This window comes from Sminthopsis crassicaudata, chromosome 2 (genome assembly GCF_048593235.1).
Source record: "Sminthopsis crassicaudata isolate SCR6 chromosome 2, ASM4859323v1, whole genome shotgun sequence".
Taxonomy (NCBI): Eukaryota; Metazoa; Chordata; class Mammalia; order Dasyuromorphia; family Dasyuridae; genus Sminthopsis; species Sminthopsis crassicaudata.
The window spans coordinates 275,675,056-275,687,997 of record NC_133618.1 but is presented as its reverse complement, the minus strand read 5'-3'; the positions used below and the strand labels follow the sequence as shown (position 1 = coordinate 275,687,997).

At 34.6% G+C, this 12,942-nt stretch overlaps 1 protein-coding gene across 4 annotated transcripts in view; it reads right to left on the bottom strand.

The window, feature by feature from the left end:
* SLC28A2 (solute carrier family 28 member 2) overlaps nucleotides 1-12,942 on the bottom strand; it is a 56,968-nt gene that overhangs the window by 23,296 nt on the left and 20,730 nt on the right. For all 4 annotated transcript variants that reach the window (XM_074289535.1, XM_074289534.1, XM_074289533.1 and 1 more), the window contains 2 exons: nucleotides 3,067-3,250; nucleotides 1,279-1,420 (listed from right to left, as the gene is read on the bottom strand). In XM_074289535.1, the coding sequence (XP_074145636.1) occupies nucleotides 1,279-1,420; nucleotides 3,067-3,250 (326 nt within the window). The remainder of the gene's footprint in view (nucleotides 1-1,278; nucleotides 1,421-3,066; nucleotides 3,251-12,942) is intronic.

Genomic DNA, 12,942 nt, shown 5'->3' with positions numbered 1-12,942 from the left:
CTTCACTTTAATTTTCTTGCTGTTGTTGCAACATGATTAATATGAAAATGTTTCACATGACTTTACATAGAAGTAATATATTTCTTGCCTTGGCAATAGGTGGGTAAGGGGAGGAAGGAGGGATAGAATTGGAAGATCAACATTTAAAAAAATTAATGTTAAAATGAAGTGAAATTATTTTTAAAAAGAGATATAAAGTACTTTTCAAACCTTAAAGTCCTATATAAATATCATTTTCCCCATATTCCCCAGGTCCCTATCCAAGGACCACAGAATTTGACAATTGAAGAGGACCCTAACAGGCATCTAGTCTAATTCATAAAGCAATTTCTAACTCAAACTCTATTATTCTAATCTCTAACTCAAGAGAAATCTTCACTACAAATACCCAGCAGTGGTCATCCAGAGTAATTAAAGGCCTCCAAGGAAGGAGAACCCAGCAGCCCTTCAGGTAGTCTATTGCACGTATTTGTCATGTCACATGTCATAGTTGATCTATTGTTGGAGCCAACCTCAGGTTTTAGGTTCAGGCCTAAGGGATTTCTAGGAAGCTGGTGCCATACAGAAAAAAGCAGGGGTAACTTATTTGAATAATTTCAGAAATCATGATGAATGGTTAGGTGACACCCATTCAGAGTCTCTGGGACCCCTAGAAGTATTCTCTGGGCTTGAATTGGGGTCACACCAGAACCAGACATTCTAAGAGATTATAAGGCAACTTTAAAAAAAAAAGTTTTGCTAAATCTTCATGATAAAATTACATTTCTGATATTTTACAAGTACACTCAAATTGTACTTTCAGATTACCAGTATGAAAATCTGTGGTTCTTCAGAAATTTAGATAAAAAGATTCTGCTCCCGCCATATATGTGTATGTACATCTGTATATAAATATATGTGTATGTGTATACAGGTTTGTTTTTGTAAACATAGATTTTCTGGACCACTTATCTGACCTGCCTGATTTATTTTCTAAAATCCCAAGCCACTCCCAAATATTTTAACTTTGCTTGGCTCCTACTGATTAAAGAGGAGCCAGATTGGGTTTCTTAAGGCTTCTTGGCATTTCTTACCTCCCTTTTGACTTTATGCTCTGGCATCATTCTCATTCCCCACCTGACACCAACTTATTTCTTGATTCAGCACTAATTCTATGGTCAAGTAAATCAAAGTTCACATTATTTCCTGATCAAGGCCACCTGAAGGGCCTCTTGATGATTAAGGAGGAGGCCACTGGGGTGGTTTTCTTAGCCTCATGTCTATAGTGTCAAGACTTACTGCAAAGTGGTGCTTGGAGAAGGCAAAGAGGACGATAACAAACATACAAATTCCAGCAAAAGAAATGAGCTGTTTTGGCCTTTGAGCAGTGTCGAGGATCAGCCACAGGAGGAGGCCGACCATGGCAACTGCCATTAGACCCCTAAAAAGACAAGGAAAGAGAAGATGTTATTCACTGGAACAGCTCAAAAAGGCCTTACAGGTACACTAGTGAAGTGTTAAACAAGGATTAATTCTCATGGGAACCTATTATACCAAGTGATTAAAAATCATATTGGATTAATACAATTTAAAGATGTATAAGTTCTTCCTTACAATCATTACTGATTTTTTAGAATGGACCTATAATTTCATTGGTGTAGGGAAATATGAATGTGGCATCTACCTTTAGCAATGCAGGTTGGCAACTTTGATGTGCTTTAGAGTTCTTGAGAGTTTCCTTAGCCACAGAGAGGGTGATTTGCCTGTGAGCATACACATTAATATGTGGCACAGTTAAGACTTGAATTCAAGTCTTTCTGATTCCAAAGCAGCCCTTCTCCTATACTTCTAATTCCAATGGCGTAATATATGTAAAAACACTTTGCAAACTTTAAAGTACAAACATCAATGAAAGCTATCTCATTATTATTACTATGTTTTAAAATAATACTAGCTCAGAGATATGATGCTTTCAGGTCTACAAATCCCTTGATGAACATTATCTTATTTAACCTAATGGAAAAATTCTCTCTCTCTCTCTCTCTCTCTCTCTCTCTCTCTCTCTCTCTCTCTCTCTGTCTCTCTGTGTGTGTGTCTCTCTCTGTGTCTCTCTCTCTCTGTCTCTTTCTCTCTCATCTCTCTCTCTCTATGTATATATATATATATATATATATATATATATATATATACACTATATTGTCACATATTTCAATGAGTCAGAGTAGAGTTGAAAGAATCATTGATTTAGAAGTGAAAGAAACCTTTTATGTCATCTAATCTAACACGCTCATTTTACAGACAAGGAAACTAAAGTCAAGAGAAATGTAAGTGCCTTGCCCAGAATCATATTTCAGGGTCAGACACTCTGATTTCAAATCATCACCCTTTCCATTGTACCACATTTTGTTCAAGGATAGAATTATATAGATTCAGGCTAGTACAAATTCCCACTGGCCACTTATACCTGGCTGTCCATTGAACAACTCTAAGAGAACAGAGAATGTCCAAAAAGTAGGAAGAGTCTCAGAGTTTGTACATTACTCTATATGGATAGGCAAAGACCACAGACATATCACTGGCAATAATGTCTCCTCCTTCACTGGCTAAGCAAAAGGTTTGCAGCTAGAATTCTAGAACTATGAAAGGTAGATGTGTCAGCACTACTGATAGTCCCACGAAGTCTGGGGATATCGTGCAGGCACATGGTAATGTCAGGGTGGCTAGGGAAGTATATAATTTCTAGAACAGAATGGTATTAGCACAGTAAAACAGAGTCAATGCCCCATCCAAATCCTTTTTAGTCATCATCTAATTATTGCATTGATTTGGATCATAGTTTCTCTTGTTCGTGCTATGGACATTTGAATGATGAACCAGATTGAGTCCCTTCCCTGAAATATCATTATATCCTTCAGCCAAGATAATCTACATGGATACAAGAGGCAGGGCTAAACTCAATGGACCCAATGAATCCAGCAATAATCAGAGAAAGACAAAGAAAGATGAGCATAAGAATTCCAGAATTTGGATTGATGGTGAAACTCATCTCAAGGACAACAAAAACAGTGAAGCTATTTTCCCACTCACCATTTTAGCCAAAGCCTCTGTCGAGAGTTTCCAAAAGGCTTCCCACATCTCAACAGCTTTTTTCCAAAATGCTTTTTAATGAGACTGTAAGCCAAGTAGAAAAGACCCAAACAGGTGAGCACAAACAAAGCCAGGGCTCTCTGGAAATTCAGGATACAGGCCACCAGGACATAGGCAGCATAGGCTAAAGAAAGTTGAAAGGAAAAAAGATAAAGGTCAGCAAATGGACTTCTAAAGGAACACTTGGAACATCTGCCTTGAATTTGAAGGCTCTGAAAGAATTTGAAGGCAAGAAACACTCAGGTTCAGCCTAGCAAGTGAGCAACAGATAGCATTTGATCAAAGCTGAGTTGTTAAGATATCTGATCAATTTTTTTGTTTTTCTTTTTTTAAAAAAATGCTGTTTTTTTTTATCATTAAAAATCTGTACTTTCTCCCTTTTACCTCATCCCCTCTCCCAATTGAGAATTTTTAAAAACTTGCTACAAACAAGAATAATCAACCAAACAAATTCCTTCACTGGTATGTCTAAAAGAATATATATATATACATATATATATGCATATATATACATATACATATACATATATATATACATATATATATATATGTCTCATTCTGTACTCCAAGTCTCCTCTGTCAGGTTGATAGTATGGTTTGTTGTGAATTTTCTGAAATTGTACTTGAACAGTAAGTTGACTAGAGTTCCTAAATATTTCAAAATTATTTTACTTTATCTCCTGGATCTGCTTACTTTACTCTGCATCACTTCATAAAAATCTTCCCAGGTTTCTCCGAAACCATCCCCTTCACCATTTCTTAGAGCCCAATAATACTCCATCATATTTTTATATCAATTATTTCTCAAATGATGAATACCCCCCTTAGTTTCCAACTCTTTACCCTACAAAAAGAACTATAAATATTTGTGTAGGTCTTTAGTTAGGAATTTGGTTTGCTTGGGACTCATCTCTCCCATAACCTCCCCTACCTTTTATTCTCCCTTCCCTGCATTCTTTTCTTCCTATTTCTTTCCTATTTATCTACTGAGTGGATGTATGTGTGTGCTTCCCTTCTTTGACCAGTTCTAAAGAGAGTGAGATTCAATGTCCCCAAAAGGTGGTCACTAAAGTTTTCTGGACCTCAGCTTTCTTAACTTTTCTTGACTTTCTTAATTTAGATGCTGAACTAAAGGGCCTAGGCTGGAAGTGGTGAGAGTGTCAGAACCTAAGGATCATAGATTTAAAACTAGAAGAATCATAGGATCATAGTTTTATGGCTGGAAAGATTCTTGGAAACCACTCATCTGGCCTCCTCATTTTACAGATGAAGAAACTGAGTCACAGAAAGAGTGAATGGCTTTTCCTGAATCATGTCACCATCAAGTATTAGAGATGGGTTTTGATCACAATTCTAGTGCCTCTCTCCTACAACATATTGCCTCTCAACACTAGAGGTTGTCTGTTTTACACATAAAAAACTGAGGTACAGACACATTCAGTTTTTGAGCCCATCCTGCCTTGAGCAAGTCTAGAATCTTTGATTTTTTTTCTTTTCTTTTTTTCTTTTTTCTTTCTTTTTCTTTTCCTCTTCTTAAAAATATTCTCCCTAAGGAAATAAGACATGTTATAACATAACCTTCAGAATAGTACAAACAAACTATTAAAAATTAAAATTCTAATACCCACCAATGTAGTATAATGGCCAGTGTTATTATTTGATATTGCAAGTGCAGCAAAGTGATGAGGTAGATGAAGAGCTGGGCTTCAAGTCAGGAAGTCCTGAGTTCTAATCTGACCTTAGACACTTATTGTGTGATCCTGGGCAAATCATTTAATCCTGTTTGCCTCAGTTTTCAGAGTAGAGAAGGAAAGGGCAAACCACTCCAGTATCTTTGCCAAAAACATCCCAAATATGGTCACAAAGAGTCAAGCATGACCAAAACAACTAAATAACAACCAAAAAAAGGGGAAATTACATCTTTGTACAAAAAATATTTATAGCAGCTCTTTTTGTAATTCTAGTGTAGTGTAGTGGAAAACATCACCTTTAAAAGCAGACTTAATCAAGTGGAAAAAGTGATACAGAAGCTAACTGAAGAAAATCATACATTAAAAAGTAGAACTAGGCAAAGGAAAGCTAGTGACTTTATGAAACATCAAGAATCAATCAAACTAAAAAGAAAGAAAAACTGTAAGAAAATGTGAAATAATTCATTGTAAACACATCTTACCTGGAAAATAAATCCAGGAGAGACATTTTTAAAATTATAGGACTACCTGAAGTCCACAACCAAAAAGAGCCTATTTAGTGTTCTTCAAGAGATCATCAAGGAAAATTGCCCTGATATACTAGAACCAGAAGACAACATAGTCATTGAAAAATCCATCAATCACCTCTAGAAAGAGATTCCATAAGGAAAACTTCAAGAAATATTATTGCAAAACTCCAAAACTATAATCTCAAGGAAAATATATTGCAGATTGACAGGGAAAAAAACAATCCAAGTATCAGGGAGCCCACAGTCAGGATTACCTAGTACTTGGCAGCATCCACAATAAAGGATCAGAAGGCCTAGAATACAATATTCCAGAAGGCAAAGGACCTGGAATTATAACCAAAAATCAACTACCCAGTGAGACTAAACATCATCTTCCAGGGAAGGAGATGGATCTTCAATGAAGTTGGGGACTTTCAATCATTTCTATTTTAAAGACCAGAACTAAACAGAAAATTTGATCTACAAACATGACACAAAAGAAGCATAAACAGATAAACAGAAACAAATCCATATTATTTAAAGATTAAATTATTTATACTTCTAAATGGGAAAATGATATGTGTAATTCTTGAGAACTGTATTTTTATTAGGACAGTTAGAGGCAGCATACATGGACAGAGATGTGACATAAACTGATTTTGATGTGATGATATTAAAGAAAAAGACATGAAGGGGTGGGGAAATGACTGTATTGGGAGAAGAAAAAAGGGGAGATAGAATGAGTTAAATTAGATCTCATGAAGGGGCACAGAAGATCTATTATAGCAGAGAGAAAGAAGGGATGGGATGAGCATTGTGTGAAACTTAATCTCATCAGTTTTGGTTCAAAGAAGGAATTACATATGCACTCAGTTTGGTATAGAAATTTATTATCCTATAGGGAAGTAGTAGGAGAAAGGAGAAAAAAAGAAAGGATCTGGACAGAAGGGAGGACAGAGAAATAGGTAAGAGAATAGAAGAGGGGTGATAGAAAGGAGGGCAGACTGAGGGAGGAGTCGGTCAGAAACAAAAGCCTACTAAGGAGGGATACAGTGTAAAGAGGGAAAAAGCATATACATGGGAGAAAATAAGATGTAGGGAAATACCAACTGGTTATCATAACTGTGAATGTTAATGGGATAAACTCTCCCATAAAATGGAAGTAGATAGTTCAGTAAAATAAAAACCAGAATCCTGTAATATGGTATTTACAAGAAATACTTTTTGAACATAGAAATACATACAGAGTCAGGGTAAAAGGGTAAATCAGAATATATTATGCTTCAGTTGAATAAAAAAAAGCAAGAGTAGTAATTATCAGACAAAGCAAAAGCAAAAATATATCTAATTAATAGAGATATGGAAAGAAGCTACCAAAAGGTGCCATAGGCGATGGAATGGTATTGATACTAAACCAAGTGACACAGTGTCCAAATTCTTAGAGAAGTTAAGCCAATTACAGGAAGAAATAGACAGCAAAACTATACTCATGGAATACCTCAACCTCCCCCCCCCTCAGATTTAAGACAAACTAACCACAAAATAAACAAGAAAGAAATTTGGGATGTTAACAAGTCTTAGAAAACTTAAATATGATAAACTTCTGAGAAAATTGAATGGGGTTAAAAAAGAATATGCTTTGTCTCAGTAGAACATGACACACAAAAATTGACTATGTAAATGTCACAATCAAATGCAGAAAGGCAGAAATAGGAAAGACATCCTTTTTAGATCACAACAGAACAAAAATTATACTTAATAAAGAAACAGAAAAAAATAGATAAAAAATAATTGAAAATTAAATAAGGTAATCCTAAAGAATGAATGGGTTAAACAACAAATCAGAGAAACAATCAATTATTCATCTAAGAGGCGACAATAAGGAGACAACATACCACAACTTATGAGATACAGCCATAAAAAGGTCTTGGTGGAAATTTTATGCCTCTAAATACTTATATGAATAAAAATAGAAAAAGAGAAAATCAATGAAATTGGGCAAGCAACTGAAAAACCTAGAAAAAGAACAACTTTTAAAAACTTAATTAAATATTAAATTAGAAAATCTGAAAATTAAAGGACAGATTAATAAAAATGAAAGTAAGAAGATTGTTGAGCCAAATTAATAAAACCAAGAGTTGGTTTCATGAAAAAAATCCAACAAAATAGATAAAACTTGGATTAACTTGATTTAAAAAAAAAAAAAAGAAAGGAAAAACCAGCATCAAAATTGAAAAGGATAAATTTACCACCAATGAAGAAAAAATGAAATCAATAATTAGGAGCTATTTCGCCCAACTGTATGTATGCCAACAAATTTGACATTTTAATTGAAATAGATAAATATTAACAAATTAGCAGGAAAGGAAATAAAATACGTATAACCCCAATTTAGAAAAAAAAAAAAAAAGAAACAAAGAAAGAAAAGAAAGGAAAGAAAGGAAAGAAAGAAAAGAAAAAGAAACCAAACAAGTCATCAATGAACTCCCTAAGAAAAAATCTCCAGGGCCAGATGGATGTACAAGTAAATTCTACCAACATTTAAAGAATAATTAATTCCAATACTGTAAAAAACTATTGGGGGCAGCTAGGTGGCGCAGTGGATAGAGCACCAGCCTTGAATTCAGGAGGACCCGAGTTCAAAATTGGTCTCAGATACTTAACACTTCCTAGCTGTGTGACGCTGGGCAAGTCACTTAACCCCAGCCTCAAAACAAATAAACAAACAAATAAATAAATAAATAAATAAAATATAACTATTTTGAAAAATAGGCAAAGAAGGAGTCCTGTTCAAATTTTTCTATGACACTGATGCTGATAGGTGCTGACACCTAAATCAGGAAGAGCCAAAACAGAGAAAGAAAATTATAGACCAATCTCCCTTATAATATCGATGCAAAAAATTTAAATAAAATATTAGTAAAGGGATTATAACAACTTATCAGCAGGATAATACACTATGAAAAAGTGGTTTTTATATTAGGACTAGTTCAATATAAGGAAAACTATTAGCATAATTGGCCATATCAATAATAAAACTAACAGAAATCATAAAAATCTCAACAGAGGTAGAAAAAGATTTTGACAAATTACAGCACCCATTCCTGTTAAAAAACATTAAAGAGCAGGGGTGGCTAGGTGGTGCAGTGAGTAGAGCACCAGTCCTGAAGTCAGGAAGACCTGAGTTCAAATCTGTTCTCAGACATTTAGCACTTCTAGCTGCGTGACCCTGGACAAGTCATTTAATCCCAATTGTCTCAGCCAAAAAACAAACAAACAGAAAACATTAAAGAGCATAGGAATTTTCCTTAAGATGACAAGCAGCATTAATTTAAAATCAGCAGCAAGCATTATTTGTAATTGGAATAAGCTAGACCATTCCCAACAAGATTAGCGGCGAAACAAGGATGTCCATTATCACCACCATTATTAAATATTATATTAAAAATGTTGGCTTCAGCAATAAGAAAATAAAAATAAATAAAAGGAATTAGAGTAGATAATAAAGAAATAAAACTATTACTCTTTGCATATGATATGATGTTATATTTAGAGAATCCTAGAGAACCAACCAAAAAATTACTTGATATAATTATCAAATTTAGCAAAATTGCAGGACATAAAACAAACCCACAAATCATCAGCATTTCTATATATTATCAACAAAGCCCAAGAACAAGAGATAAAAAAGATATACCATTAAAATAACTGTAGACAATATAAAATATTTGGGTGTCTATCTGCCAAGACAAACTCAGGAACTATATGAATACAATTACAAAATACTATACAAATAAAGTCAGATCAAACAACTGTAAAAATATCAATTGCACATGGATAGACCAAGCTAATATAATAAATATAGCAGTTCTACCTAAATTACTACTGATTCAATGCCATACCAATCAAATTGACAAAACAAAAAACAAACAAACAAACAAAAAAAAAAAAAACCAACCCAATTTTTTTTTAGTAGAACTAGAAAAAATGACAAAATTCATCTGGAAAAAGAAAAGTTCAAGAAAATTAAGTGAATTAGTGGGAAAAAATGCAAATGATAATGACCTAGCAGTACCAGATATAAAATCTATTATAAAGCAACAGTTATCAAAACAATCTGGGACTGGCTAAGAAATAGAGTGATTAGCTATACTTGACACAATAATCAATGACTATAGTCATCTACTGTTTGAAAAACCAGCTTCTGGGATTAGAATTCATTATTTGACAAAAATTGCTAGGAACACTGGAAAATAATGTCAGAAATTTGGCATACACCTACCTCTCACATCCCATACCAAAATAAGGTATACATGATTTAGGCAAAGAGGATAATACTTTAAATAAGTTAGGAGAGCAAGTGATAGTTTTCCTTTCAGATCTTTGAAGAAGGGAGGAATTTATGTAGAAAGAAGAACTAGAAAACATTATGAAATGCAATATGGATAATTTTGATTACATTAAATTAAAGAGTTGCACCTACAAAAATAAATCAACCAAGATAAGAAGGAAAGCAAAAAGCTGGGGTGGGGGGATTTTATAGCCAGTGTTTCTGATAAAGGCCTTATTTCTTCCTTCCTTCCTTCCTTTATAAATAATAGCTTTTCATTTTCAAAATATATGCAAACATAGTTTTCAACAATCACCCTTGCAAAACATTGTGTTCCATATTTTTCTTCCTCCCTTCCTCTACCCCCCTCCATTAAACAGCAAATAATACAATATAGATTAAAATTGTGCAATTTCCACATTTATCATGCTGTACAAGAAAAATAAGATCAAAAAGGAAAAAATGAAAAAGAAAAAAAAAGCAAGTAAACAACAATAAAAAAGGTGAAAATACTATGTTGTGTTTCGTATTCAGTTCCCATAGTTCTCTTTCTGGATGCAGATGGCTCTCTCCATCACAAGTCTATTGGAATTATCCTGAATCACATCATTACTGAAAAGAGCCAAGTTCATCAGAGTTGATCATCACATAATTTTGTTGTTGCTATGTACAATGTTCTCTTGATTTTACCCACTTCATTCAGCATCAGTTCATGTAAGTCTGTCCAGGTCCTTCTGAACTCATCCTGATAATTATTTCTTATAGAATAGTAATATTCCATTATATTCATTTACCATAAGTTATTGAGTCATTCCTCAAACAATGGGCATCCATTCACTTTCCAGTTTCTTAAAACCTCATTTCTAAAATATATAGAGAATTGACTCAACTCTATAAGAATGCAAGCTATTCTCCAAAAATGATAAATGGGCAAAGGAGGAAGAAATTAAAACCATATATAGTCATATGAAAAAATGCACCAAATCACTATTGATTAGAGAAATGCAAATTAAAGCAACTCTGAGGTTCCACTTCACACTTCTCAGATTGGGTAAGATGACAGAAAAAGATGATGACAAATGTTGGAGGGAATGTGGAAAAATGCAACACTAATACATATGTTGATGAAGTTGTAAACTGATCTGACCATTCTAGAGAGCAATTTGGAACTATGCCCAAAGGGCTATCAAATTGTCCATACCCTTTCATGCAGCAGTACTCTACTGGGTTTGTATCCCAAAGAAATCATAAAAGAGAACAAAGGACTGCAAGTGCAAAAATGTTTCTTTTTGTGGTGGCAAAGAACTGGAAAGTTATTAAATATCCATCAATCAGGGAATGGCTGACATATGAAAGTAACGGAATATTATTTTTGTATAAAAAAATGACGAACAGACATTTTAAAAAGGCCTAGAAAGATTTACAATAACTAATACTGAGTGAAGAAGAAGAACCAGGAAAACATTGTATGTTATGGGCTAGAACTCTGGATTCGAAACAAGGATTTTTACAAAGTGCTAACTCAGTAGAATTGATGAGACAGTGGTTATCTAGTTTAGCATGGTGATTAATAGTTCTCTAAATTCAGTATGAGTGATTTAATCTTACAACAAATAATGAGTGAACTTTGTAGAATATAAGCTCAACAAAACAGGTAAACTGGAGTTAATATACAAGTCACCTTTGACAAATTGTAGGTAAAGCTCAGTATGCAGTTTAGTGCAGATTAATGACCCTTTGACACCATATGAGCAAATTGCTGCTGCTGCTATCAAAGCAAGAGAATCCTTCTCAGGAAAAGATAGAGGGGAAGTCTTTATGAAAATAGAGCAAGGTCCAAATGAACTTTTTGCTAATTTTGTGGGAAGTTTGCAGACAGCTGTCATATGAATGATTGGAGAAAATGAAGCTACAGCAATAATGATCAAACAACTTGCTAAAGAAAATGCTAATGAGGTTTGTAGAAGTATTATATAGGGACTACACAAAGATGTTCCTTTAGAGGAGATCATAAGAAGCTATGCTACAGTGGGCACAAATGCTTTTTATACCCAGGGTATGATGCAGAATATAGGAAAACAGCGTTCCTTTTGGCAAGGGACTCCCAGAGAAACTTGTTGATGCTTTCAGTATGGTAAAATAGAGCATTTGAAAGCTCAATATAGGCATAGAGAAGACAGGGTGAGAGAAAACCCAAAACCCTATGTTCAAAATGCAATAAGAGCTTCCACTGGGCCTCAAAATATAGATTGACCCAGGGAAATGAGAGGCAGGGCCCAGCTCCAAGACCTCAAACAAAAAACAGGTGGGGTATGATAGCAGCAGAGGTTATACCCAGAGAGTCTTTAGAAGGCCAATACTCTGATATGAACAATCAGCCAAAAAACAATCATATGGGAGAAAGGGATAACAAATGGGGAGAATACAGACTTTTTAACCCAATAGAAGGGCAGTGTCCAGTGCAAGCAGCTTCAATATAATCTTCAGGTGATGTGGAGAGATCCAGAAAGTGGTGAATGGAAGGGACTAGATAGGTTAACTGCTTGGGGGAAAGGATTTGCTTGTATCTCTACAGATGGAAAAGGAATCAGATGGGTGCCAACAAGCACCTTGAGAGAGACAGAAAAAGAGAAAAAACCTTGAAACAAAGAAAACCTAAGAAACATCTGATACTGAAAGAGCGTGGCTGATAATGAGACTGTTGCAGAACTTCAAAATCCGTAGGAATCATTGGATTCCCAGACACATGAAGTAATGGACAATAGATTGGTTTTGGACTATTTCTAGGACTTATGAACATGTATAATTCCTCATGTTGATTCATGTTATTTGTTACATCACTACTAGCCTGTGTTACTATGTGCTTATGTAATTTATGTAATTATGTGTAATACCTCCCATGTTGATGGACTTAAATATACCTATTTCAAGTGAGATCCTTCAGAAACCCACTAATGTGATTTGAATCCCCATTTCCTTTTTGTATTTTCATCTCCCTTCCTGAGATGTCAGGGAGGGAGTGATCACCTCCTTTTATGGTGTTTTCACCCCTTTTTTGAGGAGCCATGATCACCTCCTTTTGGGGGGTTCTCACCTCCCTGAGAAGTCAGGGAGTGTGTGACTACCTATGTTCTAAAACAAAAGAAAGCAGGAGATGTTATGGGCCAGAACTCTGTACTTAAAACAAGGATTCTTACAAGGTTCCAACTCAGTGTAATTGATGAGACAATAGTTTTCTAGTTTAGCATGGTGATTAATAGTTCTCTAGTTCAGTATAATTGATTTA